Consider the following 27,568-nt stretch of genomic DNA (forward strand, 5'->3'; position numbering starts at 1 on the left):
TCAAGAAAATAAAATATCACTGCTTCCACTTTTCTCCCTTCTATTTGCCATGAAGTGATGGAACTGGATGCCATGATCTTAGTTTTTTGAATGTTGAGTTTTAAGCCAACTTTTTAACTCTCTTTTTTCACCCTCATCAAGAGGATCTTGAATGCCTCTTCACTTTCTGCCATTAGAATGGTATCATCTGCATATATAAGATTGTGATATTTTTTCTGGAAATTTTGATTCCAGCTTATGATTCATCCAGCCTGGCATTTTGCATGATGTACTCTGCATAGATGTTAAATAAGCAGAGTGACAATATTGAGCCTTCTCATACTCCTTTCCCAATTTTGGACCAGTCCGTTGTTCCATGTTCAGTTCTAACTGTTGCTTCTTGACTTGCATACAGGTTTCTCAGGAGACAGGTAAGATGGTCTGATACTCCCATCTCTAAGAATTTTCCACAGTTTGTTGTGATCCACACAGCCACATGCTTAAATGTAGTCAATGAAGCAAAAGTTGATGTTTTTCTGGAACTCCCTTGCTTTCTCCATGATCCAACAAATGTTGGCAATTTGATCTCTGGTTCCACAAATCTTAAGTAATTTACAATTTACACTGGAAACAGAACTACATCTTTCCCTGTTTAAAATTACAGTTTTTTTTTGTTAGTTCCTGCCGTAGAAAACTGGTGAAAGTCAGGGTACAGCCTCTGTTGGGGTCCAGGAGGAAGGGCAAATCAAGGTGAGTAAACAGAGTGGGTGGGGTGTGGTCATACGTGTTTACTTGTCTCTGTCCTCAGACGGTGATTCTTCAGTGCACGGCATATGCTTTGTCTCTCTGGCATTTTTCAAATTGCAAAGAGTAAGCTTTCAGTAAATGCTGATTAAATACATGTATGAAACAACAGGAACCAAAATCTCATGAGCTGCTGGAATGATCCACAACAGATAAAGTGTAAACTAAGAGAGTCTAGTTTAGGCAGAAAAGGATTAGAAGTGAGTCTAGAATCGTGAAACAAGATGCTTTTTAACCTGTGGGTTAGAAGCAGACAGGAAAAGAAAGGTGTAGAAGGAACTAACAAGAGTGATATGCTCTGGGAATTTAATGTTTGCCTTCAATCTGCTGTGACTTGAGGTAAGTACAGTTCTAAGGTATAGACAGTAATTTCTCCTTGGAACCACCCCCCACCCAGATCCTGTTACAAAAGATGTGCCTTTGGACTACTTAGAATTGATGTCCTAAAATTAAATATTTACTTGCATCATTTGACACCATTTTTTTGTAAAGCAAAATAGGTTTTTCTCATCTAATCTTCAGAGTCATTCTTATGGCTTGAGCATATACAGACCTGGGGTGGGAAGAGAAAGGAGGCTTAGTGTGAGGGAAAAAACAAGAAGGAAGCCAGGAAGCTTCCACAATGAGATATACAAGATGAAATCATCCATAAGGTAGCAAGAAATTAATTCTTGTTTTCTAAAATAAAATGTCCCAATATGTTCAAGGCAGGAAGTTGCCACTGGATGCAAAAATAATTACAGGGGAATTGAAATGAATTCTTTTTTCAAGGAAAAAAAAAAAGCACTGCTTGTCACAAAAAGGTCTTAAACCAGCAATCTGCAATGAAACTGTTGTAATAACAAGTTAGATTGCTTTCTTGATAATTATTAAGTAGAGGTCTACCAAATTTGACAACATTATACAAAGCCTTTTTTTTTTTAACTGCCAACATCATCTGTTAACTACAGTAGTTTCAACCCAGATGTTCCTGAACAAAGGCTCTTAAGAATTAGAGTCCAACTGTTTCCACCTACCCAGAGGGAAATAAATTGTTCTTGCTATTAAATCAGCCCCCTTGACTAGAAAGACTGCTTGCTTGTATGAATTAAGCATAGAAACCTGTTGTAGAATTGATACTTTCTAATGTGTTCAGGGAGGGTATGCAAAGATGTTGTTTGGGGCTACTGAAGATGATTCACCCAGGAGTGAAGGGGCAAGGACAGAAGAGGCAGCTTTCACTGTGCCCTCCAAACCTAGCTCCACCCTGAAGCGCCAGCCCCTCTTCAGTTGTCCAGAGGCACCCTGGGAATGTCAGGCTGACACATGTAATCAGAGTGGATGAGGATGTGAACACTGCACTGGGAAACCAGATATTTAGGATCTAGGGGCTAAAACGAAGAAAAAAAAAAGAGAGATGCACATTTAGGAGCTCTGATTTAAAATGATAAGCTCTCAAAATGAAAACATCTAGTTAAAGAAGCTTTGAACCAGTGGGATTTGTGAGACTCAGTACCAGGAAAATGGAAGTGATTTAAAATGCTCATGAAAAATGTTGTTCAGATTTCCCAGTAGCTTTGAAAAAGATGGAGTGGGGAGGCTTTAGAATACCCACCTTCAAACATACCCAAACTCACAATATTTCCACTGCACACCTAAGACACTTGAATGTAAATATAATTATATTCTTTCATATGGGCAATTAACATCTGCCTAAAAATCAGTAAGTGCATTTTCAGAAAGCATCAGTAAGTGCATTTTTAAAGAAAGCTTTGCTAGTATTATTCATCAGAAATATAAAACATAAACTGCGTGTTTCTTATGTGCATCCAGCATCAAGTCCAGTCCAGGCATTTTCTGTTGGACTGCCTCCCTAACCTGTCCTGTAGAGAATTCTAGACTTGTCGTTGCCTCTGTAGCTTTTAAGAGTCTTAATAGATTTTATGGTCACTGGTTTATTCACATGTTGAAGGATTACTAGTCACTTTCTGAGTCCCTATAGTAGAAATAATCTTCAATGTTGTATTCCTGTCATTATGTGCTCAGTCCTAATTATAATACCCTCAGATAATTGAATGAATAGGGCTGGTTCTTCAAGGAAAAATATTTTTTAAAGGTGAAACTTGATCCTCTCCATAAATTCTCACAAAATGTTCATTTCTGCAGCTGGCTAAATAAATCTATCACATAATAATACAGCCTGCTGCCTTCTTTCTGTTCCATGTTCAAATTCTGATGTCTTCTTCTAGAAATCATCTCTAACGATTTCACAGAACTCAAGTCAAACTAACTGTAGTTTTCATTGGGCAAGAGACCCAGCTTCCTCTAAAAAAAAAAGTGTTAATAGCTCAGTCATCTCTGACTCTTTGCAACCCCACAAGTCTCCTCTGCCCATGGAATTCTCCAGACAAGAATACTGGGGTGGGTAATCATTCCCTTCTCCAGGGGATCTTCCCAATCCAGGGATCAAACCCATGTTTCCCGCATTGCAGGCATATCCTTTACCGTCTGAGCCATCAGGGAAGTTCCAGCTTTCTCTTTGTTGTTGAGTCACTCAGTTGTGTCCAACTCTGAGACCCCATGGACTTCGGGCTGCCCTGCCTTTCACCAACTTTTGGAGCTTGCTCAAACTCATGTCCATTGAGTCGGTGATGCTATCCAACCATTTCATCCTCTGTCATCCCCTTCTCCTCCTCCCTTCAATCTTTCCTAGCATCAGAGTTTTTTCCAATGAGTCGGCTCTTAGCTTCAAGTGGCCAAAACATTAGAGCATCAGATTCAGTATCAGTCCCTCCAACGAATATTCAGGATTGATTTCCTTTAGGATTGACTGGTTGGATCTCCTTGCAGTCCAAGGGACTCTCAAGAGTCTTCTCCAACACCACAGTTCAAAAGCATCAATTCTTCGGTGCTCAGCTTCCTTTATGGTCCAACTCTCACATCCATACGTGACTACTGGAAAAACCATAACTTTGACTACATGGACCTTTGTCGGTAAAGTAATGTCTCTGCTTTTTAATATGCTGTCTAGGTTGGTCATAAGTTTCCTTCCAAGGAGCAAGCAGCTTTTAATTTCATGGCTGCAGTCACCATCTGCAGTGATTTTTGGAGCCCAAGAAAATAAAGTCTGTCACTGTTTCTATTTTTTCCCCATCTATTTGCCATGAAGTGATGGGACCAAATGCCATGATCTTTGTTTTTGAATGTTGAATTTTAAGCCAACTTTTTCACTCTCCTTTTTCACCTTCATCAAGAGCCTCTTTAGTTCCTTTTTGCTTTCTGCCATAAGGGGGATGTCATTTGCATATCTGAGGTTATTGATATTTCTCCAGGCAATCTTGACTCCAGCTTGTGCTTCATCCAGCCCAACATTTCACATGATGTACTCTGCATATAAGTTAAATAAGCAGGGTAACAATATGCAGCCTTGACATACTCATTTCCCAAATTGGAATCAGCCCATTGTTTCATGTCTGATTCTATCTGTTGTTTCTTGACCTGCATACAGATTTCTCAGGAGGCAGGTAAGGTGGTCTGGTATTCCCATCTATTTAAGAATTTTCCACACACAGGTTTTTGTGATCCACATAGTCAAAGGCTTTACTGTAGTCAATGAAGCAGAAGTAGATGTTTTTCTGGAATTCTCTTGCTTTTCCTATGATCCAACAGATGTTGGAAATTTGATCTCAGGTTCCTCTCCCTTTTCTAAATCCAGCTTGAACATCTGGAATTCCTCAGTTCACATACTATTGAAGCCTGGCTTGGAGAACTTTGAGCATTACTTTGCTAGCATGTGAAATGACTGCAATTGTGTGATAGTCTGAACATTCTTTGGCATTGCCCTTCTTTGGGACTGGAATGAAAACTGACCTTTTCCAGTCCTGTGGCCACTGCTGAGTTTTCCAAATTTGCTGGCATATTGAGTGCAGTACTTTAACAGCATTATCTTTTAGGATTTGAAATAGCTCAGCCGGAATTTTATCATCTCCACTAGCTTTGCACTTGACTTTGCACTCCAGGATGTCTGCCTCTAGGTCAGTAATTACACCATCGTGGTTACCTGGGTAATTAGGATTTTTTTTTTTTTTTGTATAGTTCTTCTGTGTATTCTCACCACCTCTTCTCAAAATCTTCTGCTTCTGTTAGATCCATATCATTTCTGTTCTTTTTTGTGCCCATCTTTGAATGAAACGTTCCCTTGGTATTTTCTTGAAGAGATCTCTATTCTTTCCCATTCTATTGTTTTCCTCTATTTCTTTTCATTGTTCACTTAGGAAAGCTTTCTGATCTCTCCTTGCAGTTCCTTGGAACTCTGCATTCAGATGGGCATATCCTTCCTAGCTTTCTCTAGGCAGTCTTAAATTTAAGTTTCCTTAAGTGGCTTCACTGGAAAGATCTGTCCATGCCAAACAGCCCAGGATGAGAGCATGACTTTTTCAGTGTGAGGGGCCCTGAATGCCTGTGGATGAGGGAATGGAGGACTACACCCTGAAGCCCTCACACTGTTTTAAACTAGCATAGAAGCCCCCAGGCTGGTACCCAGGCTACAGTGCAAAACTCCAGGTAACATCTAATTAGAGATCCTCAAGTCACCCAGGCATGCAATACTCCACTTTTGACTTTTTGACCACTTTATGACTTTTAACTGTTCCACCAGCTGCAGGGGGACACAGAGAGACATGTAGTATTTTAAACACATCTTTTGTCCTAACCCTTCTGAGCTGTAAAACCTGATACAATTAAGCATCAATTAAGCATCTATATTTTGCTAGTGAGGAGTGTTATATTTCACAAGGGATGACTGACTGGCTAATCTGCTCACCATGAGCTTCAGGACCTGGCACTCAGTGTTCCTGCAGTACCAACCTGTGAGCCTGTGGCTTCCTTCACTCCTCTTTCCCCCATCTCCCTCCTCTGCCCTCATTTTCCTACCTGGAGGTGGGGTGAGCGGGGCGGGGGTGGGGGGTGCATCCTCTCATTTGCTAGTTCTCATGATAAAAAAATACTATCACAGTTTCTCCATGAAAACATCACATCAGAAGAACTCGGATTTGTCTCCTTCTCCCACCTAAAGGGGAGATCTATTTGTTCTTGTTGGAAAATCTCAGAGATCTAAGTGTTTGAGAGAGTTTTGTGTGGCTCTCAGCCTCCTGGTTCGTTATCACTTAGAATTCCCTCTTCTCTCTCTCTATTTCTTCTCTGAACCCAACCTCTATACAAGGCACACCTCAAGTGTCATCTCTTTCAAGAAGCCTCTTCTGCACCTCCAGCCTACAGGGAACTCCCTGTCCTTGCAGCTCTCAGTCTCTGATCCCTAGTTGCGTGCACTCATCAAACACTCATCAGTGGGCGTACTCATCACCCTCTGAGGATGGCTATTGTTTACTTTGGCCAGACTGCAAACTTTCAGAAGGCAGTCGCTGTAGGGAAACAATCCTTTCCCTGGCATTTGAAAGTATTGGTATTAATCTTTTAAAGAGCATGCACTCATGCTAAATCTCTTCAGTCATGCCAGACTCTTTGCAACCGATGCCCCCCAGGCTCCTCTGTCCATGGGATTCTCCAGGCAAGAATACTGGCGTGGGTTGCCATTCCCTCCTCCAGGGGATATTACCAACCCAGGGATCGAACCTGCTTCTCTTACGTCTCCTGCATTGGTAGGCAGGTCCACTAGTGCCACCTGGGATGCCCTTTAATGAGCATATATTTAATCAAATCTAATTGTAGGTTCTTCTAGGGACAGCATCATGCCTACACACTGGGACAAATATCCCAAGATAATTAAATATCTAGCTGATTAACTGGCTGGTGACTGATGGTAGAATTTTATAAACAGTTGAGTAAACAAAACTTGGAAATGCCAGGATATATTTCTTTCTTTCTTTGTGCTTACAGTCTATTCAGTGGGGCAAAATAGAAGGATGGTGGCAAGAAGGCAGCAGAAGAGGGGAAAAGGACATCAGCTGGTACTGAGAAAAGTTCTATCATTTTGATTTCAGAGATGGTCAGGCAGTTGGTAATTATCAAGAGAAGGATAGGCAGAAATCAAACATCTTGTCCAAATCACATATTCAGCAAGTCGTTGATCTGGGGGTGTGACCCTTGCAACTCCACAGCTCATACTTCATGATATCACACAGCACCCTACTATTCAAACTACTCAAAAACAGGACCCCTTGGTGCAAACATAGCCTCATACCTTAGCCCCTGGATTCCTGTAGGCTTGGCTGGCACTAGCCATCTGCACTCTCCACAGTCCCTTGCTGAAGAAGATGAGGAATACGAGGGGAAATGGAGCAGCTTGTTTACTGGTGTTTAGAGAGCAGTGGATGGCACCCTCTCCTTCAGATCCCAAAACTCCTCTGCCTTGATCTTATTGCCACACAGACCCAGGGGAAAGCCAGCCATGCAAAAACCAAGAGGAGATGTTCAGGAGTTGCTGGTCCTTAAAAGGAACATGTTAAGGGTATTCTAGGAACGGCCACCATGATGCCCTCAAGGTCAAGAGGTATCTAGCCAATTGTATCTTGAATTGTCTTTCTCTGCATTTGGTGCTTATGTGAAACTGCTTTATGATCCCCAGAGGACAGAGAGCATTAAAGGGCTCAGAACCCCCATGCCTTTTTCCTATTCTAATTTGGATTAGGTGCAGAGAGTGGGGAGAGCAGTCGCAGGTTGCCTGGCATGGTAGTGGGTAGACTCACTTCTAATGTCCATAGAGATTCAGAATACCCTTTCATGAAAAAGGAGAGATGGTGAGGAAGCTGCCACAAAGACACAAATCTTAACTTTAGCTTATAAGATGTGACCCACCTACAATTCTATGATTTGGCTAAAATCAGAGAAAAGCATCCCAATAGCTAAGCCCAGAGTGGGGTGGTTTAGTCTCTAAGTTGTGTCTGACTCTTGTGTCCCAATGAACTATAGCCTTCCAGGCTCCTCTATCCATGGGATTTCCCAGGCAAGAATACTGGAGTGGGTAGCCATTCCCTGCTCCAGGAGATCTTCCCAACCCAGGGACTGAAGTGGAAATAAGAGGTTATTCCAGCCTGTGTGGAGGAATGGGGTCTGTAGAGGTTTTGAGTCATCAGACTTCAGATCAGAATCACCTGACTTACTTGCAAAACAAATGCAGATTTGGGAGGCTTATCCCAGATATAAAAATCTGGAGATGGAGTCTAGAAATCTCTGTTTAATAAGCTCCCCAGGAGAGTCTTAATTAGCTAGCCTTCAGCTAACAGCTCCTCCAAGCTGTTCTCAATTGTATAAGGCCCCAGCACAGGAGGCCTGGCTCTGTAATTTGTCTGCTCGGTGTCTTTGGAAGGGAACACCAACATCTGAGTCTCAGTGTCCTCCTTTATAAACCAGGGATGGTGATAGTCACAGAAAGGTCACAGGATTGTGGTGAAGATTCATTGAGAAAATGTAAATGATATTTATATTTAGAAATGATATTGTATTTTCTCTAAATTATTATTTTTGGAACAAAGCTGTGACTTCTGGTGATGCACACATGGAGACCAATGGCTCATGCAAGTCTCACCTGAGCCGGAGAAAGCATCACTCTGCTTGAAATGCTTAAAAGAGTTAAACTCAGGGGCCTCCTGCCCTTGCTTTCTTCTTCCCGCATTCTGTTCTCTTGGGGAATGACCTCAAATTTCACCTATTAATCCTGCCTCTTTATTTTTTCACTGCATGACTCTCCCAGCTTCTGAGAAACTCCAAGCTTTCCGGTGTGGTGATCCTACCCTGCAAGGGGGCACTCTGCCAGCCCAGGGGAAGAGCAAATTTATTTCTTTTCATGCCTCAAGACGTTATTGGCTGCATATTGTTTTAATGCCGTGCATAATTACAGAAACGGCTCTGAAAATCTGTATATTTTATCTGTGTTTTATTATACCCGGAATATTCCCCAATTCTTTTTCTTTTACATGAACCAGCTGAAAATATATTTTGGCGTCCTTTATGTCATCTTGAAATTGAATAGCCAATTCTTACTGTAATGAAAATACTTATGTGCCAGCCCAGTGATATACAGCCCCACACTCTAATTACAGCTGTGCTTTAATTAACCTGAATTGAAGAGTCTTATCATTAAACTGCTGGTAACTTTGAGTTATGGCTTTTCTTTAATTTAAAGTAGAAAACACAGATAATTAAGCCTCCAGATAATCAAATGCTTGAGGAGAGCTTCAATGTTTTGGGATGTTCCTAAATCTCATTAAATGTCCTTTCTTTATTGATTATTTCTACCTCTGCTGTATCATTGTGTTAAAGGAATAATAGCAGTAAGTTGAGCAGATTCTCACTCACAAGTTTTTCATCATTTTTTTTTTTTTGTATTCTAGAAGCTGTACCAAACAAATACTACATTCTCCGACAACAAGGTATGTCTGAAGGATTTTCTCCTTCTCAGAACATGTTGTCAACATGAAAATCAATCAAGGGGAATATTTACAGACTGGTGTCCAGTTCCTGAGCCGGCTCCAGTGGGCAGAGAAGTTTCACACACCCCGCTATGTCAGAGTGGGCTAGCTCACCCAGGGAGGAGGCCAGGCCCCAATGTAAACGCGAATTTGGCCACTTTAAGACATCAGGGAGGGAATGATCCTTCACTACACCCCTCCTTACAGTGAACTGGAGCTACTTAAGCCTCAGTAGAGATGCAGGTCCCATGTTGGTTTATCAAATTTTCAAAAGAGGTTGTTAATCTAGTTTTTATGAGAAAAACCATTTATCTGAAACACTGGTGACCAAGTTTTAAGAAAGTAAACACTGTGTAAGACAAATATGTGAGTCAAACTGACCCCAGAGATAACCCAGCTGGAACTTCCAGACAGGGCACTCCGAACCCTGCAGGTTAACACTGTTACAATGAACTGCCTCAGTTCCCAGAAGCAAAAATGAGAAGCAGTCGAAAAGCAGGGGGCCGGGGAGGGGGGCGGGGTTGGGGGACACAGATGAATGGACTTCCAAGGGAGCACTCAGGCTGACACCAGTCAAGTCAGGGAGGCTCAAGTGCCAAAGAAGGGGGCTTCGCATAGTCCCCCATCATGTCCCCAGTGCCACAGGGGACTCCAGGCCCTGGCAGGTCTGCTGTGTGCTCAGACCACCCATACGTTAGACATAGGCGGCTTCAACTGCCTTTCTATAGAACCAGTTTCTAATACAAGTCCTGAATCCTCCTGGGCTTTCTATCCTAGGCAGTCCACGTTCCAAGGTAGAGAAAAATCCCCTGGGACTGCCTCAGGGCTCCAGGACCCAGTGCCTCTGAATGGTTAACTCCTTTCTACGGTGGAATGAGAAATGGCTCTAAAAGAAAGGAACACATGGGAGTTACAATAGGGCATCCATTTTCAGAAAATAACTCCTTTGGAATCAATTACCTATTCGCTTTTCCAGTCCATTTAGCATTTAAACTTCCACGTTGAGACAGGGTGAGAAATCTCAGTAAACAGTCAAACGATTTTGGATTGCTCAGGGTCTGGGCCCGGGGACAGGCAGGGTGCACCTGCTGTGCTCACTGATGGAAGCCACTGACAGGTAAACACCCAGTTACCGGGTGCTCTGGCCCCTCTCTGCTGTTCAGAGAACAGGAAACTGTGAGGAGCCCAAGAGCCCCCAGGACTGTCCTCCTCAGGTCGTCCTTTCCAGAAGGTGGCTTTGGTTTGCAGGCATGCAGACAGCACAAAGGAATATCTCTTCTTCCTCAGCCCAACGAGTTCCCAGATTTTCCTGCTTCGTCAGTTTTTATCAGTGAGACTGAGTTTACCAAAGTCTTTGCTACAGTGTCAAAGGATGGGGCTGCATGTTGCAGCATCCCCAGTCTGTGTTTTCATGGGGACAAAGCATCTATTTGACTTCTGTCCAACATCTGAGCCATTGTCCTGGTGAAAACTTCTTGAGGTCTGGGACACCTGGAGCTCCTGACATCATAGCCCTTAAATGATCACCTGTTCTACCTTAAAGGGTCATGCAGGCTAGGGCTACCCCTTGCTCAAATCCATCCTGCTGAGCCAGTAGAAGGAGGCACTAAGGCTTTTTATTGTTATAATGTGGCAGATGTCCATCTTGGGGCTAAATTGCTCAGGACTATTAAAAGCCTCTTTGTGTACATTTGGCTCCACATTCCCTCAGCAAATACTGAAAGCACTTTGAACAGTAGCTTCTCTAATGTCTTTATGATCTGACTTGATTGAAAGAAATTAAAATTTCTTTTATCAAGGGGCTAGCACGACTTGGTCTTGCCCTGGTAAAATCAGAGGCACGGGTTCATGCCACCCTTCATACAAGTGTCTATATCACAGGGGCATAATTTGAGACACACAGGAAAAACTGCAGTTCATAATTTAGTGCATATGAAGGATCCAAGCCTAAGAAAAGTCAGCAGAAACCCCCAAAGCAGAAACCAACTTTCCCCTTCGTCGCAGAAGGCTGAGCACAGGACACCGGTAATTGTCAATGGCCGCACTGTGGTGGCTACAGGTGAGATGTTTTTCCTGCAAGGGACACATTGAATGTTCGTGAAAGCCAAAGAGCATATGGTTAATGGTCACTTACTCACAAACAGTAGGGAAGGACAGACCCACGAAGGCACTGGAGAGATATTCTGTGTACATTTCATTTGAGACTCCTTCCAAGTAGTATTTCTGCCACGTGTCTTCCTCAATCTAAGGGAGAAGAACATAGGAGAAGGGTTTAAGATAGGACAGTAGACTGTACAAAGGAAAGCAGGTTATCCATCTGGCAAACAAACGAATGCACTGGTTGGGCAACAGTGAGTCACTTCAACACCCAGGAACCAGCCCCATGGCCACGTGACGCTTTCATGACCCTAAACTCGTAGACTAGCTGTCCACCCTAGAGCACCACATCTTCCGGTATGATTTCTAACAATGTGGAGGCATGGGCACTCACCACACTTGATACAATTTTTTGAGAGCAATTTTTAATTGTTACCAAAATTTACAAAAGCGCATACTCTTTTTTGTTATTGTTTAGTCACTAAGTCACGTCCAACTCTTGCGACCTCATGAACTGCAGCACACCAAGCTCCCCCGTCTTTCACTTTCTCCTGGAGTTTGCTCAAACTCAGGTCCATTGAGTCGGCAATGCCATCCAACCATTTTATCCTTTGTTGCCCCCTTCTCCTCCTGCCCTCAATCTTTCCCAGCTCCAGGGTCTTTTCTAGTGAGTCAGCTCTTCACATTAGGTGGCCAAAGTACTAAAGCTTCAGCATTAGTCCTTCCAGTGAATATTCAGGGTTGACTTCCTTTAGGACTGACCGGTTTGATCTCCTTGCAGTCCAAGGGACTCTCAAGAATCTTCTCCAGCACCACAATTCAAAAGCATCAATTCTTTGGCACTCAGCCTTCTTTATGGTCCAACTCCCATATCCATATGTGACTACTGGAAAAACCATAGCTTTGACTATACGGACCTTTGTTGGCAAAGTGATATCTCTACGTTTTAATACACTGTCTAGGTTTGTCATAGCTTTCCTTCCAAGAGCAAGCATCTTTTAATTTCATGGCTGCAGTCACTGTCTGCAGTGATTTTGGAGCGCAATACTCTTTTTACACAATTCCAATTTAAGTATTCATAGCAAAAAAAAAAGTATATAAGTATACACATACATATTACAAGAATATACTTCTATTTGTGAAAAATTAGAAACCACAAATGGTAGGTTTATACCACTGGATACAGGAAAGCAATTAAAAATTATGATGAAAATTTCTGCATAGAGAAAATTACATTAAAAGACACATTACTAAATAGCATATATAGTCTGATTCTATTTTTTAAATATCCTATAATTAACTAAATGTTTGTAAAGCCATAGAAAAATACAGAAAGCTCTATACCAAAACAGTAGCAGTTGTTATCTTTGAGACATAGAATGACTATGAAATACGGAAATCTATAGATTTCTGTGTAGTCTGAAGGCTTTTTCAATGAGCATTATGTATAACACAAAACAATGTATCTATTTTTACTTTGGAAAAAGTAAAATTTTCCAACCCTAACTTGAATATCACTAAAAGTTAAATGTAGTTTCAGAAAGGTCTCCATCCCAACTTCATTAAATGTCTTTTTTCCATAATTAATCAAGTTCAACTGGTTTTCCCAACAGCCTTCTTCATGCTAGGCATTTCTGGAAGGGATTTACCATGGAGTCAACCATTTCAAACCATATAAAGTGAATAGCAACAAGAACACTGAGCCCCTCTGGGAGTTTGCGGATGTCCTGGATTCCCAAGCCAGGAAAACAAGCAGTCTGTGTGGTTCTTGGTATCTGTAAGCTGCCACCTCCTCAGTTCACTCCCACTGGAGGTTAGATTAGGGGGAGGAAGAAAGAGAGCTTCCCAGCCAATCAGGGAAGTGACTCTTAATAATGTCCTGCATGGTAATGAATGAAATGTATCTTGCTTATGGCTCAATAATCAGTTACCTGGGGGAGATATAAGAGACTTGGAAACAGTAGGAAATGCACACCTACTATCTACTTGGTGACACTCTGAACTACAAAAGCTAGGAATAATGTAGAAACAAATTGACTGCTCCCTGCTTCTCTGCTATTTGTCTGCTTTGTGCTAGGGCTGGGTGATTAAATCATGTGGGTTATCCCCATTAGTCTGAGCTGCTTCTGACCTACTCCCACAGATTAGACATGTACTATGCAGTATTGCTGGGTATGGTTATTCATCTACACATTAGTCTTCCCCAAAGTGGGGTCTTTTAAAAAAGGAAAACAAAGAAAGGACTCAACCTTTTCTATTGCTAAATTTTATGATTTACTTAAAATTAACTGCGATGTGTTTAGCTAAGCACAAACTTTTTAATCTTTCTCTTTCACAAGACTTCAATTTATTTTTTCAAAAACATATTCTTGACTTCATAAGCAAAGGCCGTCAATGCTAACTAATCTGAAGAAAGCTTAGTCTGCATTAGTAAATAGTTTGAAATATATAATAGTTGGGACACTATATTATCATAATTTTTATTGGTAAATAGGATACTACCTGATGGATTACGAGTTATAAATCCTTATAGTTGAGTTTCATGGGCAAATAGTTTTCTTGAAGTAGAATTCAGCTGATTCTTTCAGCAGGGACATTCCTTTTATAATATATTGCTTATGCTGCTAATTTAAATATTCTACTTGATTTTTAAAAATAATGAAAATATGAAACTTTATCTTAATTATTATTATTGATACCATTCCTAAATTAATATGGTTTTAATTTGGCTCTTTTGGTTATGATCACTATTTTCATGCTTCTGTGGCCTAATGGAACTACCCTTGAGACCAAATTTTATTGTAGGTTCATCATTAAACTTCTTAAATTTAAGTAGAAACAAATTCTTTGTAGAGTATCACTATTACTGTTTTTTTGAACTTAGCATACATTTTTTCATTGATTCATCCTTTCAGCAAATATTTATTGAGCATATTCTGTGTCTTAAGAGTCGTTCCAGTTACTGATTGAATTTTATTTGAACTGGCATACTTTTCTATTTGCCAGAAAAAGCACAACATATACCTAGAATCTGCCTGCAGTGCAGGAAATGCAGGAGGACTTGTGTTCAATCCCTGGGTCAGGAACATTCCCTTGGGGGCATGGCAACCCACTCCAGAAGGGGCGACAGAGGAAGAGATGGTTGGATGGCATCACCGACCCTATGGACATGAGTTTGAGTAAGCTCTGGGAGTTGGTGATGGACAGGGAAGCCTGGCGTGCTGCAGTCCATAGGGTTGCAAAGAGCTGGACATGACTGAGCGACTGAACTGACTGACATATGCAGATTCTCAGTATCTACAGTGTAAGATGGAGCAGCATTGAATGGACAGTCTAAAAGCTGAGGAGTTTAAAGTCATTATCGTAACCCTTTCAGATTTCTATATCTTTAACACAGTCTCCCTATTGATAACAAGTTTTTCAGGTTCTAATAAATGTTCCCAGAAAAAAGAAAACCCCACTGAAAATGACTTAAATGGTAAAATGGTAAATTTTATGTTGTATGTATTTGACCACAATTAATTTACAAGATGATACTACAACATAAGAAGAATCAGTAATTATAATAAACACTTACACCTTTTAATCCTTAAGGGCAAGAATGACAAGTTGTGACAGAACAACCACAGGAACAGGCCAGTCACATCAGGAGAGGCAGGGAGCCAGCACCCAGCCTTATGACACTGTAACATGTCACCAACTGAGACAACAGAACAGCAATCTTCATCCTGAGGCAAGGGCTTCAATTACCCGTCTTATCAAAGTTTACTTTTGTAAGTCTCAAGCATAGCACCTTTCACTTATTTTGAAAAGAGCCAGAGCAAAAGTGCACATTCCTTTTACTTTTTGGCAGCAGTAATAAGATACATTATTAGAAAAGGAAAAATTAGTGTGAAATACATTGAGTTTAAAAACTTGGCACTGTTCAGGATGGGGAACACATGTATACCTGTGGCGGATTCATTTTGATATTTGGCAAAACTAATACAATTATGTAAAGTTTAAAAATAAAATAAAATTCAAAAAAAAAAAAAAAACCTTGGCACTGTTCAATGACAGTGAACAAAGAGATCTACAGAGAGTACAGTGAGTTATTGTCATTATGAGTCCCTTTAACAGATGATAAAACAGAGGCACAGAGACGTAACCTGCTAAAGGTCACAAAGCCAATGAGTCATATAAACAGGATTCAGAGTTCATGCTATTAACCACCCCCCAAATTATCTCTTGCTAGAGACTGAAGAGGCAAATGTATAAGGAAGCAATGGTACTCAGATTTTGGTGGACTTAGAGGGTTTGCTAAATATAAAAGCTTTGCTAAATATTAACTAAGAGGAAAATACTAGAACAGAAGCTCCTCAAGTACTCAATATCTTAAACCCTGGAGCCCCTGACTTTGTAAGAAGTCAGTGAGAAGTATTATTGATTTTAAGTTGAGCTGAAAGGAGAGTTCAGGCCTCCTCTCAGAGCACAACGACATCACTTCTATTCTATAAAATGGAACCATCCCAGCCTACAACTTCTTTCCTGAAATAGTACATGCTGTTCTCCACATTTGTGTTGTCAACATATTTTTAACTGTAATGTGAATACATACTTTCCAGCAGAGAAATGGAGGAATGGGAGCAAAATGACTTAGGTAAAGGTGCCAAAATTAATTTGCCAGCCATTCAGCAATCAGTCAAAGGCGAAACATTTCCTGAGGCAGCAATTTCTCCTTTGGCTGTCACATCAAACTCCTGCTGCTTTAGAAGATCACCTAGCAAAGATGAGCAGGTGATGTGCTCTGGGTCCTTATTCATCAAATACTCACAGATCTTCAGTGAGAAAACAGAACTGAGCCGTGGGGCTCGCTCATCCACACTTCTCATGGTCTTATTTATCTGCCCTTCATTATCTAATTTTTCAACCAGCCTAGTTCAATCCCTTAAGTAAATGGTTGTACACCAATCCGTGGGCTGATGGCTCCATCATCAAAGGTACCATCCAACTGGAAACATCAGCCTTGGCTCTGGGGGAAGTAACACCTTCTTGATCCCAGATTCTGCATGTGTTACTAATGGTGGGTCAGTAATGACACCTTTTATATTTTATGCTTTCTCTGATTAGAGTGAAACTGTGTTTCTCTAATGCTAACAACCCAGTGAATGTGAAAAATCAACCTTCCCAGCTGGGGTATGTTATGATCACTGTGATTTCTGTTTCCAGTGAAGAGTCTGAATAACCATGTTGATTACAGCTAAATAATTTTGCAAAAGTCTGTCCCTACCTCCAGAGTCATGTAAATGATTCCAAAGACTATCATACCTCAATCCTTATTTAATTGAAAACAAGTACATTATTTTAATCCAAATATATGTTATGTTGTGCACATCAAAAATAACGAACTAAAAGGAAATTATAAAAACCAATGACCATTATGTTAATAGCTGCAATAAGAAGAGGTGAGTCATAACAAACACACCAGCGTCACCTAAAATTGAGAGAAGAAAGCTATTGTAATAACAGGCATTTATTACATTTATGATTAAAAACCTATCCAAATTCTCAATATTCTTCCTTTAAAGGATGTACAGCTTTCAATCATAAGTCTTTAATTAGAATTAATTAATTGCATCTGAATATTTGTGCATATAAATTATACTTGATCTCTGTCCTTTGTATTGTGACAGTCTAAAACACAGCGCTGAGATAGGAACTGGCCAATGTATCTTTAATCCCACACAACATATTTATTCCCACAAAAAAGAGGGAACCCCCACAGAATGTGTCAAGCTCTTAATTACAATTTTTTAAAAAATGGGATCAGCATTGGTGGGCTCTAGGCTGGGCACTCGGAGAAGGCAATGGTAAACCCACTCCAGTGTTCTTGCCTAGAGAATCCCAGGGACAGGGGAACCTGGTGGGCTGCTGTCTATGGGGTCACACAGAGTTGGACATGACTGAAGCGACTTAGCAGCAGCAGCAGCAGTTCAGGTCCTCCTGGGTGCCAGAACAAAGAATGCCTCCCTGCACAGCTTTCTAGGGGTGGAAGAAACATGTGATACAGTTGAAATGACAGAAAAGCAGAAGAGATGGGAAACCAATGGTGATTTGCACCTTTTCAGAATATATCTCTCCTCTGTGCCAAATTGCATATCAACGCTGTACTTCTTGGATGTGGACTCAGGCCGGCTGCCCTTCCTAGAACGGCATTGGATTTCAGGGACCCCATAATGATTTGGCATTCCACCATTATGGCCTATTTCAGATTGCATTTTCCAGAATGAGAGGATAGGACCAAAGGATCTCAGATTGTCCAAAGGCTTCGGGATAATGTCAATTAAAATACATTATTTGGGATTTGATGGAATGCCAGATAATTGGTTGCTTCAGCACTGAACGAATAAATAAACAACTCCAAAGATAAATTTTGGGGTGGACTTGAGCCAAATCTCTTATTCCCAGACTAGTGGGCTGCAGACTATCAAGTGAGATTTCTTCCATCAGGCATTATGAAAAAAAAAAGAAATCAGTCCATGTGAAGTGTGCAGAGAGAGGTTAACAGACCACAGAATACAGGGCATTTCCCACCTCCACCCCACCTCCTATGTTACTCCAGTTCAGATTATTTCTGAAAACACAGAACAAAGAATGCTAGAGGAACTGCAGTTAAAGGATGGGTTAGCAGAAAGAGTGATATGATAACTTTTAAAAAGAATTACTACCTATAATTTCAGAAAGTATCACCTATGTGGCAGGAAACTGGTAATTTTTTCAATATGTAGGTTTGTCTACCCTTTCCTTCTTTTCCTTTTCAATGCAGAAAGGTATTTATGCTTAAGTGATGTCAGACCTTTTTAGAGATGGGCCTATTTACTATCTGTCCAAATAGAACTTGGTTTTGCAATCTTGATATTAGTTAAGAACATTCTCATTTGTACTTCAAACAATAAGGCTCTTAAAATACTACTAAAAATAATTCTCATCTGGGTAGCGCAAGCAGCAAGTGAGTGTTCTCAAGCAGACATCTGCCGAGCAATCCTCAGGGGAGTAATGCAGCCCCTGGCAGGCAGGGCTTTCCAGAACAGCCTCTCAACCCATTTGGGGTAAGAGACTGGGTTTTGTTTGTATTTCTAATATTCACTGTTTGGCAGACTCAAACTTCTGCAAAAATCTAACAGAAATGAATTTCTTAAAAAAAAGAATAGACAAGAGATGCAAAGTACAAGTCCAAAACTTTTATCATTAGATTCAACCAATATAAAATGAATTTGTCAAAGATTTAGGAACTTAGAAGTTCCTAAGCACTTCCTCTCATTTCCTGTACTTGACTCTTTCTAGAGGCAAATAGTTCACAGCACCCATCCACAGACTGCATTCGCAGTTACACTGGTCCCACTCTATCTTACAAACCTTACTTCTCACAATTTTTCCCAAATTCCAGTAAAGCAGGATTATTCCCAACCAAGATTTCCCAAAGTAAACTCAACAGAACTTGTTAACAAGCGTCGCCTTGAACATAAGAGAGTGAACAAGGAGTCCTGTTAGTCCCCATTAAAATGTAGGTTTTTTTAAAGGCAGAAAACTTCATCTAAGTCTGTAATGCCTGGACCGTGAATGGAACACAGCAGTAGCTCAATATTTGTTGAATGGATGATGAAATACATTTGGGAAGCAGTGGATTTCACAAAGCCAAAAGGGGACTTTTCTTAGTGCAATGCAGAGTACTTCACATGTTACTATGAGTTTTAAATCTCCATAGCAGGAAACATGATACTTAGTTGCAGAATCCTTTATTTCAAGGAGGAACTGGTGGAGACCAGGATATTGTTCTTAACATTCTCTCTCCCTCATCTCCCCACCACTTTGTTTCCCTGATTCTACTGTCAGAACCCAACTCTCACTGTGAAATTCCCATCATATGCCACCTCATCTGTGTGGTCTTCCCTGGGTTCCCCGATTTGATGTGCTCTGTCCTGCCTTATTCGGAACACAATCATGCCCAGCTCTGGGGAGCTTGGGAGGGCTAAATAAGTTGATGGATAAAGAACGCTTAGAACACTCCCTGGCTTGCAGGAAGCACTCAGTACACATTAGTTATAGTTAGCTACCATCACAGCATCTGAGACTTCTAATGACTGACAAGAACTATAATAAAGTGGAATTTGAAACACAAGCTCCTTGCTAATGCATTCAACTTTGTATCCTCTAGAACAAGCAGCATACTACCCTATTAGGTCCTTAAAAGAAGTGTTTAATTAATATTTGTCTAATTGAACTGAGCAAGACAAAACTGGAGAGAGACAAAGAAGTCTAATTTTTCTAGGCATCCAATCACAACTCAGTACTGATAACTCACAACATTAGGTGTAACCATAAAAGAAATCAATTTGTGCTTCTGAATGCTGAAAAATTCTACATTCTTGGTATCTCATAGGGAATGTGTATAATTGGGTGATTTTTAAACTTCCCAGACCTTGCTGAGCAATACATTTTTGGGGGAAATTTTGTCAACACAGAACATCTTGGGCTACTTAGTAAGTGGTTCATGATTTTCTAAATTTTAGATCCAATACCTTAGAGACTTGAATATGAAAGGAGGGACTCTCAGGAACTGGTGTATTTGCCAGCAATCTAATAGAAGTTCTCGTTCTTACTAGCTACAGTCCCACCACCCTGCCTGCAAAAAGGAGCCCCCTTTGCTCTGTCCATGACTATGCTCTCTTTCCCATGTGACCCAGCCCTCAGTCTTCTTATTTTACTCTCTGAATTTCAATGTAGGATCAAACAACAATTCAGCAGGAAATAGAGTCCAGCAAAGGCTGTACTTGGCAATTCCATTGCTCCTAAAACTGAGGTCAAAAACAACTGTTGGCTATTAATTAACTAATTAATTAATTAAGAACTGGGAGAAAAGGAAGGAGTTAGAGAAGCACTTGAATCAGCACAGGAATCATAAGGTTGCTTCTGATGAGACAAATCACTGGAGAATTACCTATGCTTTTAGAAAATCTTCAATATTTTAGACAGTTTGGGGAGAATCTCACTAAATTCACTGATGTTAATACAGGATAATTTCTTACCAGTGGAAACATTTAAAGCTGTGAGTCCAGTGCTTCCCAGACTCTGATGAAAATGTGTTGTCTGTAGTCCTAGAATAAGGTCTAAGATCCTGCATGTATAACAAGCTCACAGATAACATCAATACTCCCCAAAGATGGATCACACTTAGAGTAGAAGAGGTACTCCCAAAGAGAGTGAAGAACAGGGAACACGTATTCTCCATCATGGCTTTGAGGACCAGGGACTCAATCATGGCTTAGCAGATTTGAGTAAGAGATAAAAAAGGATGCTTTCTATAAGTATCACTAAATACTGGAGCCAGTTACAGTGAAAGCTTGTGGATAATTAAACACAAGATGGGTATCCCAGTGTTTTGGTTGCTGTGGTCATTAGTCTAAAAAATATTTCAGGCATCCAGATTTATCTACTTAGTCTCTCTCCATTGATTCAGGGACCCCAATGATAGCTTAGTCTCCGTTTCAATGTGGGCTGTGTAAAGAGGGAACAATGACATGGCTATATTTAATTCAATTAAAATGAAACTTTCAGAAAATGGCTCTAATTTGTATCCCTAATTTTTATTTAACTTTTCCATTGTAGGACAAAGTGTTGAGTGTGAGGATAAAAATGCTTGCCAACTCAGTCCTGTTTTAGTGACAGCAGATTCTGGATACTTATGTCTCCTATCGCTGTACAATACAGCCTAATAAAGTCGGGCCAAAGAGACTAGATTTCATTTCAGAGCAAAGGGTTTCAGCCATAAACTTTGGCTTTCTGGCTGAACAGAGCCATTCAAGCCACGAGCATAAATTCTGCTAGTTTTAGGTATCAGGATGATTGGGAAGCCAAATGGGTTATTTGTGAGCCAGGTATCCAGGGCAGAGGCACCCGCTTTACTGTGTATTCATTATTATCTAGAAAATCTCTTGCCAGCTAGAGAATATTTTCACAGGAAGTTAAAATGACTTCAGAAATTCCCCTCTGTGGCTTCCTAGAGTGGATTTTGGGCCTCATCAAAAAGACATTTGGTTCAGAGATTGAAAGTGGACAGCTTATAAAATTGCTTAGGTGGTTAGCTGGGCTTAGCAGTTTCTTTTTAAGAGGAGCCCTGATCCCGAGTGCAGTAGCAAGGCAGGAAGTAACAAAGTACATGCAGCCTCTGAGTTCAAATCCCATCTCCCTGAATGCCCCAGGCCAAACTGTATAACCTCTCCAAGCCTCGATCCCCTCATCTGAAAAATAAGAACAACAACAGTACCTACTTCTTAGGAAGATAGATGGAATGAAGTGATCCCTGTAAAGCACTAACGTCCAGTTCCAGTTCAGTCGCTCCGTCGTGTCCGACTCTTTGCGACCCCATGAATCGCAGCATGCCAGGCCTCCCTGTCTATCACCAACTCCCGGAGTTCACTGAGACTCACGTCCATCGAGTCAGTGATGCCATCCAGCCATCTCATCCTCTGTCATCCCCTTCTCCTCCTGCCCCCAATCCCTCCCAGCATCAGAGTCTTTTCCAATGAGTCAGCTCTTCGCATGAAGTGGCCAAAGTACTGGAGTTTCAGCTTCAGCATCATTCCCTCCAAAGAAATCCCAGGGCTGATCTCCTTCAGAATGGACTGGTTGGATCTCCTTGCAGTCCAAGGGACTCTCAAGAGTCTTCTCCAACACCACAGTTCAAAAGCATCAATTCTTCGGCACTCAGCCTTCTTCACAGTCCAACTCTCACATCCATACATGACCACAGGAAAAACCATAGCCTTGACTAGATGGACCTTTGTTGGCAAAGTAATGTCTCTGCTTTTGAATATGCTATCTAGGTTGGTCATAACTTTCCTTCCAAGGAGTAAGCGTCTTTTAATTTCATGGCTGCAGTCACCATCTGCAGTGATTTTGGAGCCCCCCAAAATAAAGTCTGACACTGTTTCCACTGTTTCCCCATCTATTTCCCATGAAGTGATGGGACCGGATGCCATGATCTTCGTTTTCTGAATGTTGAGCTTTAAGCCAACTTTTTCACTCTCCACTTTCACATTCATCAAGAGGCTTTTTAGTTCTTCTTCACTTTCTGCCATAAGGGTGGTGTCATCTGCATATCTGAGATTATTGATATGTCTCCCGGCAATCTTGATTCCAGCTTGTGTGTCTTCCAGTCCAGCGTTTCTCATGATGTACTCTGCATATAAGTTAAATAAGCAATATACAACCTTGATGTACTCCTTTTCCTATTTGGAACCAGTCTGTTGTTCCGTGTCCAGTTCTAACTGTTGCTTCCTGACCTGCATAGTACCTGACAAATAGCTAATGTTTGCTGAGTGGTTCTCTGTGATGTGATAGGTACTCTGGTGGTTTAATCATATTAAAAGATGGCACTTATTGGACGTGTACTCTGTAGATGTTCTATAAATGTTCTAGCATTATAAATAATGAGTGTTCATGATGGTAATGATGTTGGTGATTGTGATGATGCTGATGCTACTGATGATGATAGTGATGATGCCAGTGATGGTAATTATGAGGACATCTCTATCACTCACACAAAGGAACATAGCTTGTTAGATGCAGGGCCACTGATTCATGGCTTAGCTGCCGGTAGAAAAACCTGGGACATCACTAATCATCCAATGATCCTCTGGGTTGAGGAGAAAAACTAAGTAGCTTGAGTATATCCCCTAAAGATAGCAGTGTTCCCTGGAGGTCCTCCTGCCTCCTCCCCTTCCCAAGTTCACCCTGAATAGATAGGATGATATGGGAGACATTAGGCATTTGGAAGAACTGATGTCTCCCCAAATGGGAGAAAGGTCATATGTGATCAGAAAGGTCATATGTAATCTGATATAGAAAGACCCAGTCTGGTCTCCTGAAAGGACCCCTGAGACAAAAAGACCCTGATAACGTTGACTGGATTAGCTACTTCTGGTTTCTGGGCTTGACTTCTGCCCACATCCCTCTAAGTAGAGACTCACTAGATTCTACTCTTGTTATAGTTCAGTATTCCCAGAAAATTTCCAGGATGATGTCCTCCAGTTGGTATAAGATGAGAAGAAAAAGACGACTTGTGAAGATCCTTTTTGGTCAGCGAGAGGTCTCTCTGTCCCTATGCTCATTGGTCCCATGAGCAAGTTCAAGTCCATCAGTTCAGTTCAATTTCTCAGTCATGTCCGACTCTTTGTGACCCCATGGACTGCAGCCCACCAGGCCTCCCTGTCCATCATCAACTCCCACAGTTTACTCAAACTCATGTCCATTGAGTCCATGATGCCATCCAATCATCTCATCCTCTGTCGTCCCCTTCTCCGCCTGCCTTCAATCTTTCCCAGCATCAGGGTCTTTTCAAATGAGTCAGCTCTTTGCATCAGGTGGCCAAAGTATTGGAGTTTCAGCTTCAACATGAGTCCTTCCAATGAACATTCAGGACTGATTTCGTTAGGATGGACTGGTTGGATCTCCTTGCAGTCCAAGGGACTCTCAAGAGTCTTCTCCAACACCACAGTTCAAAAGCATCAATACTTCGGTGCTCAGCTTTCTTTATAGTCCAACTCTCACATCCATACATGACTACTGGAAAAACCATAGCCTTGACTAGATGGACCTTTGTTGGCAAAGTAATGTCTCTGCTTTTTAATATGCTGTCTATAGGTCATATGTAATCTGCAGGACCCAGGAGGTTGCTGCACTCTCAGATTTCTCCATAGGTGACACAGCCCAGCATACAGCTGTTCTTCCAGAAACTGCCACTGCAGGGCTCTGTCCTGGGCAGGGCTGCTCTTGCTAGTTGGAATCTCATTACATATGGGAAAGAACAGTCAGCAAATCTCCATTCACTGAGACACCTGGGAAAAGCCAGGCACACACAGATTTCACCTGTATATGCAGATAAAAGCTTCTAGCTTTGGGGCAGGGGTGGGTTTTTGGCAGAGAATTGAGGGATTTAAAGGACCCAGTGTCACTTAGGCTAATGAATAATGCTGCAGTCCTAGAAAATGTATTCAGGCAAATCATAAGTAATCTAGGGTAGGCTGCCTTGACACCACCCTAGGGGTTAGTTTTAGATAAAGTTCACCCCTCTGTGTTCTCCCATCAGTGGCCCAACCCTAATCCAGTATCAGGTCTCATTGCAAACCTAAACCATACCACCTTAAGAAGGATAAAGAGGGTGAGTGCCATCATATATTGGTAATTTTTCAACAGTCTGCTAAGCTCTTCCACTTCTTACGGTGGGTAGTATGAAGCCCAGAAAGCTTAATCAAGTAGTGCAAGGTCTTACAACAAATCATGTTCTAAATCAGAGCCTTACAACCACTCCCTCTAACCTAGGCCTCTGCCCACCACACAGCTGCACAATTCCATTCACATTCCGTGAGTGAGGGAGAGCAGGAAGGGTGAGGATGTAGGGGCACATTTGAATAATAGCATGTTCCATGGATCTACTTGGATAGGGAGACACCATCCAAGATTTGTGGATGATCAAGTCTAATACTTTATCCAAATTCTGAAACAGGCACCAAATATTCCTCTTTCTCTGTTACTTTCCTCACTAAATTTAAGGAGAAGAAAAATATACCCAACCATTAAAATAAAAAGATTTCTCATCGCCAACAAGAAACCAATAGAAAGTCCTTAAGGAATGATATTTATTTTGTCAGAGTCAATGCTATGCCATGCCACTTCAGTTGTGTCTGACTCTTGGGAACCCTTTAGACTGTAGCCCACCAGGCTCCTCTATCCATGGGATTTCTCCAGGCAAGAAAACTGGAGTGGGTTGCCATGTCCTTTTCCATAGGATCTTCCTGACCCAGGGACTGAAGCCGTGTCTCTTACATTTCCTGCATTGGCATGCGGGTTCTTTGCCACTAACACCACTTGGGAAGCCCCATTGTCACAGTCTAGGGGGGAAAAAGAAACTGATTAAAGCCACTGTCTGTAAAAGAAATGCCATAAGTATGGACTTTTCCAAGAAAAACAGACTTTTCTTGGCAGACTGATCATAGCAAAGAGCTTCTGCACACCAAGGTCAATGGGCATAGAGCTGTCTGCTAGTTCCTGGTAGACAGAGATACTCTACCTGCCAACAGGGAAAGGAAAAGGGAGGAAGTGATATCTCTCACTTATATAACATCAGTTAATTCCACTCACTTCCTGGTCTACTTCCAAACCCCTAGAGTACGCAAAGCACAGTGTTGAGGCAGGACCCCCATATTTCTTTGTACCTGAAACTCTAATCAGTGGGCCTGCATCATTCTTGCTACCATGGGATGTGTGTGACAGCTAATGATAAAAACTACAAAAATTATACCCAGTTGAAAGGTTTTATTGCATGCTGTTTTTCAAGACGGCAGATGGATGCCTAAAATGATCTCAGCGTCATTTTACAGGTGTCCCAAAGTTTCTCTAAATCAGCCAAATGAGTGTGAAGTGGAAAGAGCTACCTCCTATTGTTCTACCAGGAAATGCATAGGATTCCATTGTAATGCAGCCTGCCAGGTTATGTTATTCATAGTCACTGATGAAAAAGGCTGATTACCTCAAACTCAGCCCTAAAGACAGCGACTGCTGAATATGCTAAAAGGACATGATGATGATGATGATGATGACGACACTGCCTTAGAGGCAGTATTCCCCCTGGTCCAGCTACAAAGGACAAACACAGAATATCATTTCTAAAGTGATATCTGGGTTTCTGGCTCTGAATAAAATAGAATAAGGACATTCCATCATGTGTCTTTCATTGAATGCATCTATTAGACCTGGAAAAAATGCATAGAGCTAATACTTGAAGACTCTGAGACATAAACAGTAAGCAGGTAACGAGAAACGACCAGAATTGGAAGCAATCAGCAGAGTTTGTTTTTACTCTGGTATCCTCTAGCCTAATTTCAAGGAAAACCAAAATCTGTAAATGAAGACAAGAATGTGAAAAGAGAAAGCTCCAAGAGAAGCTCTTGCTCTGACTCAAAACCAGTAGAAAGGGTTCTTAATACTCAGAGGAAGAGTGGGGAAAATCATGGCTTAGGGTATTTTTTGCTTTTCTTCTCTTCTCTTGGACCCCAACCCCTAAGCACCCAGTGGTGGCAGTAGCAGTAGTGGCAATGGGAGATAAGCTGCTGCTGCTGCTAAGTCGCTTCAGTCATGTCCAACTCTGTGCAACCCCATAGACGGCAGCCCACCAGATAAGAGGAGGTAGGAAAAACTTTTCTGGCCTGAGGATCTGAGGTCCCAAGAGAGTCTCTCTTTGTTCTCCCTCTGGTTTGTCCAGGTCAGGAGCCCCAGCTTTCTGGTCAGAGGATAGAAAAGAAGACCCCATGGAAGCTCAAATTCCCCTGGAGATCACAGAGAAAGAGAACTTAAAGTAGCTCCTTACAATTAGTTATGAACTCCTGGGCTCACCCTGAGCTGTGCAAGGAAGAAACTGACAGTACATAGTATATATAGATTTTGAAAACCAAAGCATAAACTATCACCCAGCTTGAGATCGATGTGGGACACATCCAAATAGCCCTGCCAATGTTTTGAAAACTCAACTCATATTGGAATTACAACCCATAGAAGCTTGGTCAGGACTTGCAGTCTAAAATAAAACAGGTCAATTAAACATGCCACCATAAAATTATCAACGTGTTTGCAAAATTTAAACAAGACCTACTACTAACCCTGGGGTTCTTCATTTCTTCTTTTTCTAGTTGCTTTAGGTGTAGAGTTAGGTTATTTATTTGATTTTTCCCTTGTTTCCTGAGGTAAGCTTGTATTGTTATGAACCTTCCCCTTAGCACTGCTTTTACTGAATCCCACAGGTTTTGGGTTGTTGTGTTTTCATTTTCATTTGTTTCTATGCATATTTTGATTTCTTTTGTGATTTGTTGGTTATTCAGAAGTGTGTTGTTTAGCCTCCATATGTTTGTATTTTTAATAGTTTTTTCCCCCTGTAGTTGACATCTAATCTTACCACATTGTGATCAGAAAAGATGTTTGGAATGATTTCAATTTTTTTGAATTTACCAAGGCTAGATTTATGGCCCAGTATGAGATCTATCCTGGAGAAGGCTCCATGTGCACTTGAAAAAAAAGGTGAAATTCATTGTTTTGGGGTGAAATGTCCTATAGATATCAATTAGGTATAACTGGCCCATTGTATCATTTAAAGTTTGTGTTTCCTTGCTAATTTTCTGTTTAGTTGATCTATCCATAGGTGTGAGTGGAGTATTAAAGTCTTGCACTATTATTGTGTTACTGCTAACTAGAAA

General features: G+C 41.2%; 1 protein-coding gene across 5 annotated transcripts in view; it reads right to left on the reverse strand.

The window, feature by feature from the left end:
* The window catches only part of KCNMA1 (potassium calcium-activated channel subfamily M alpha 1), a 771,468-nt gene that overhangs the window by 173,375 nt on the left and 570,525 nt on the right, over nucleotides 1-27,568 (reverse strand). For all 5 annotated transcript variants that reach the window (XM_055537192.1, XM_055537201.1, XM_055536844.1 and 2 more), the window contains exon 15: nucleotides 11,323-11,432. In XM_055537192.1, the coding sequence (XP_055393167.1) occupies nucleotides 11,323-11,432 (110 nt within the window). The remainder of the gene's footprint in view (nucleotides 1-11,322; nucleotides 11,433-27,568) is intronic.

The sequence above is a fragment of the Bubalus kerabau genome, chromosome 1 (genome assembly GCF_029407905.1).
Source record: "Bubalus kerabau isolate K-KA32 ecotype Philippines breed swamp buffalo chromosome 1, PCC_UOA_SB_1v2, whole genome shotgun sequence".
NCBI classification, from domain to species: Eukaryota; Metazoa; Chordata; class Mammalia; order Artiodactyla; family Bovidae; genus Bubalus; species Bubalus kerabau.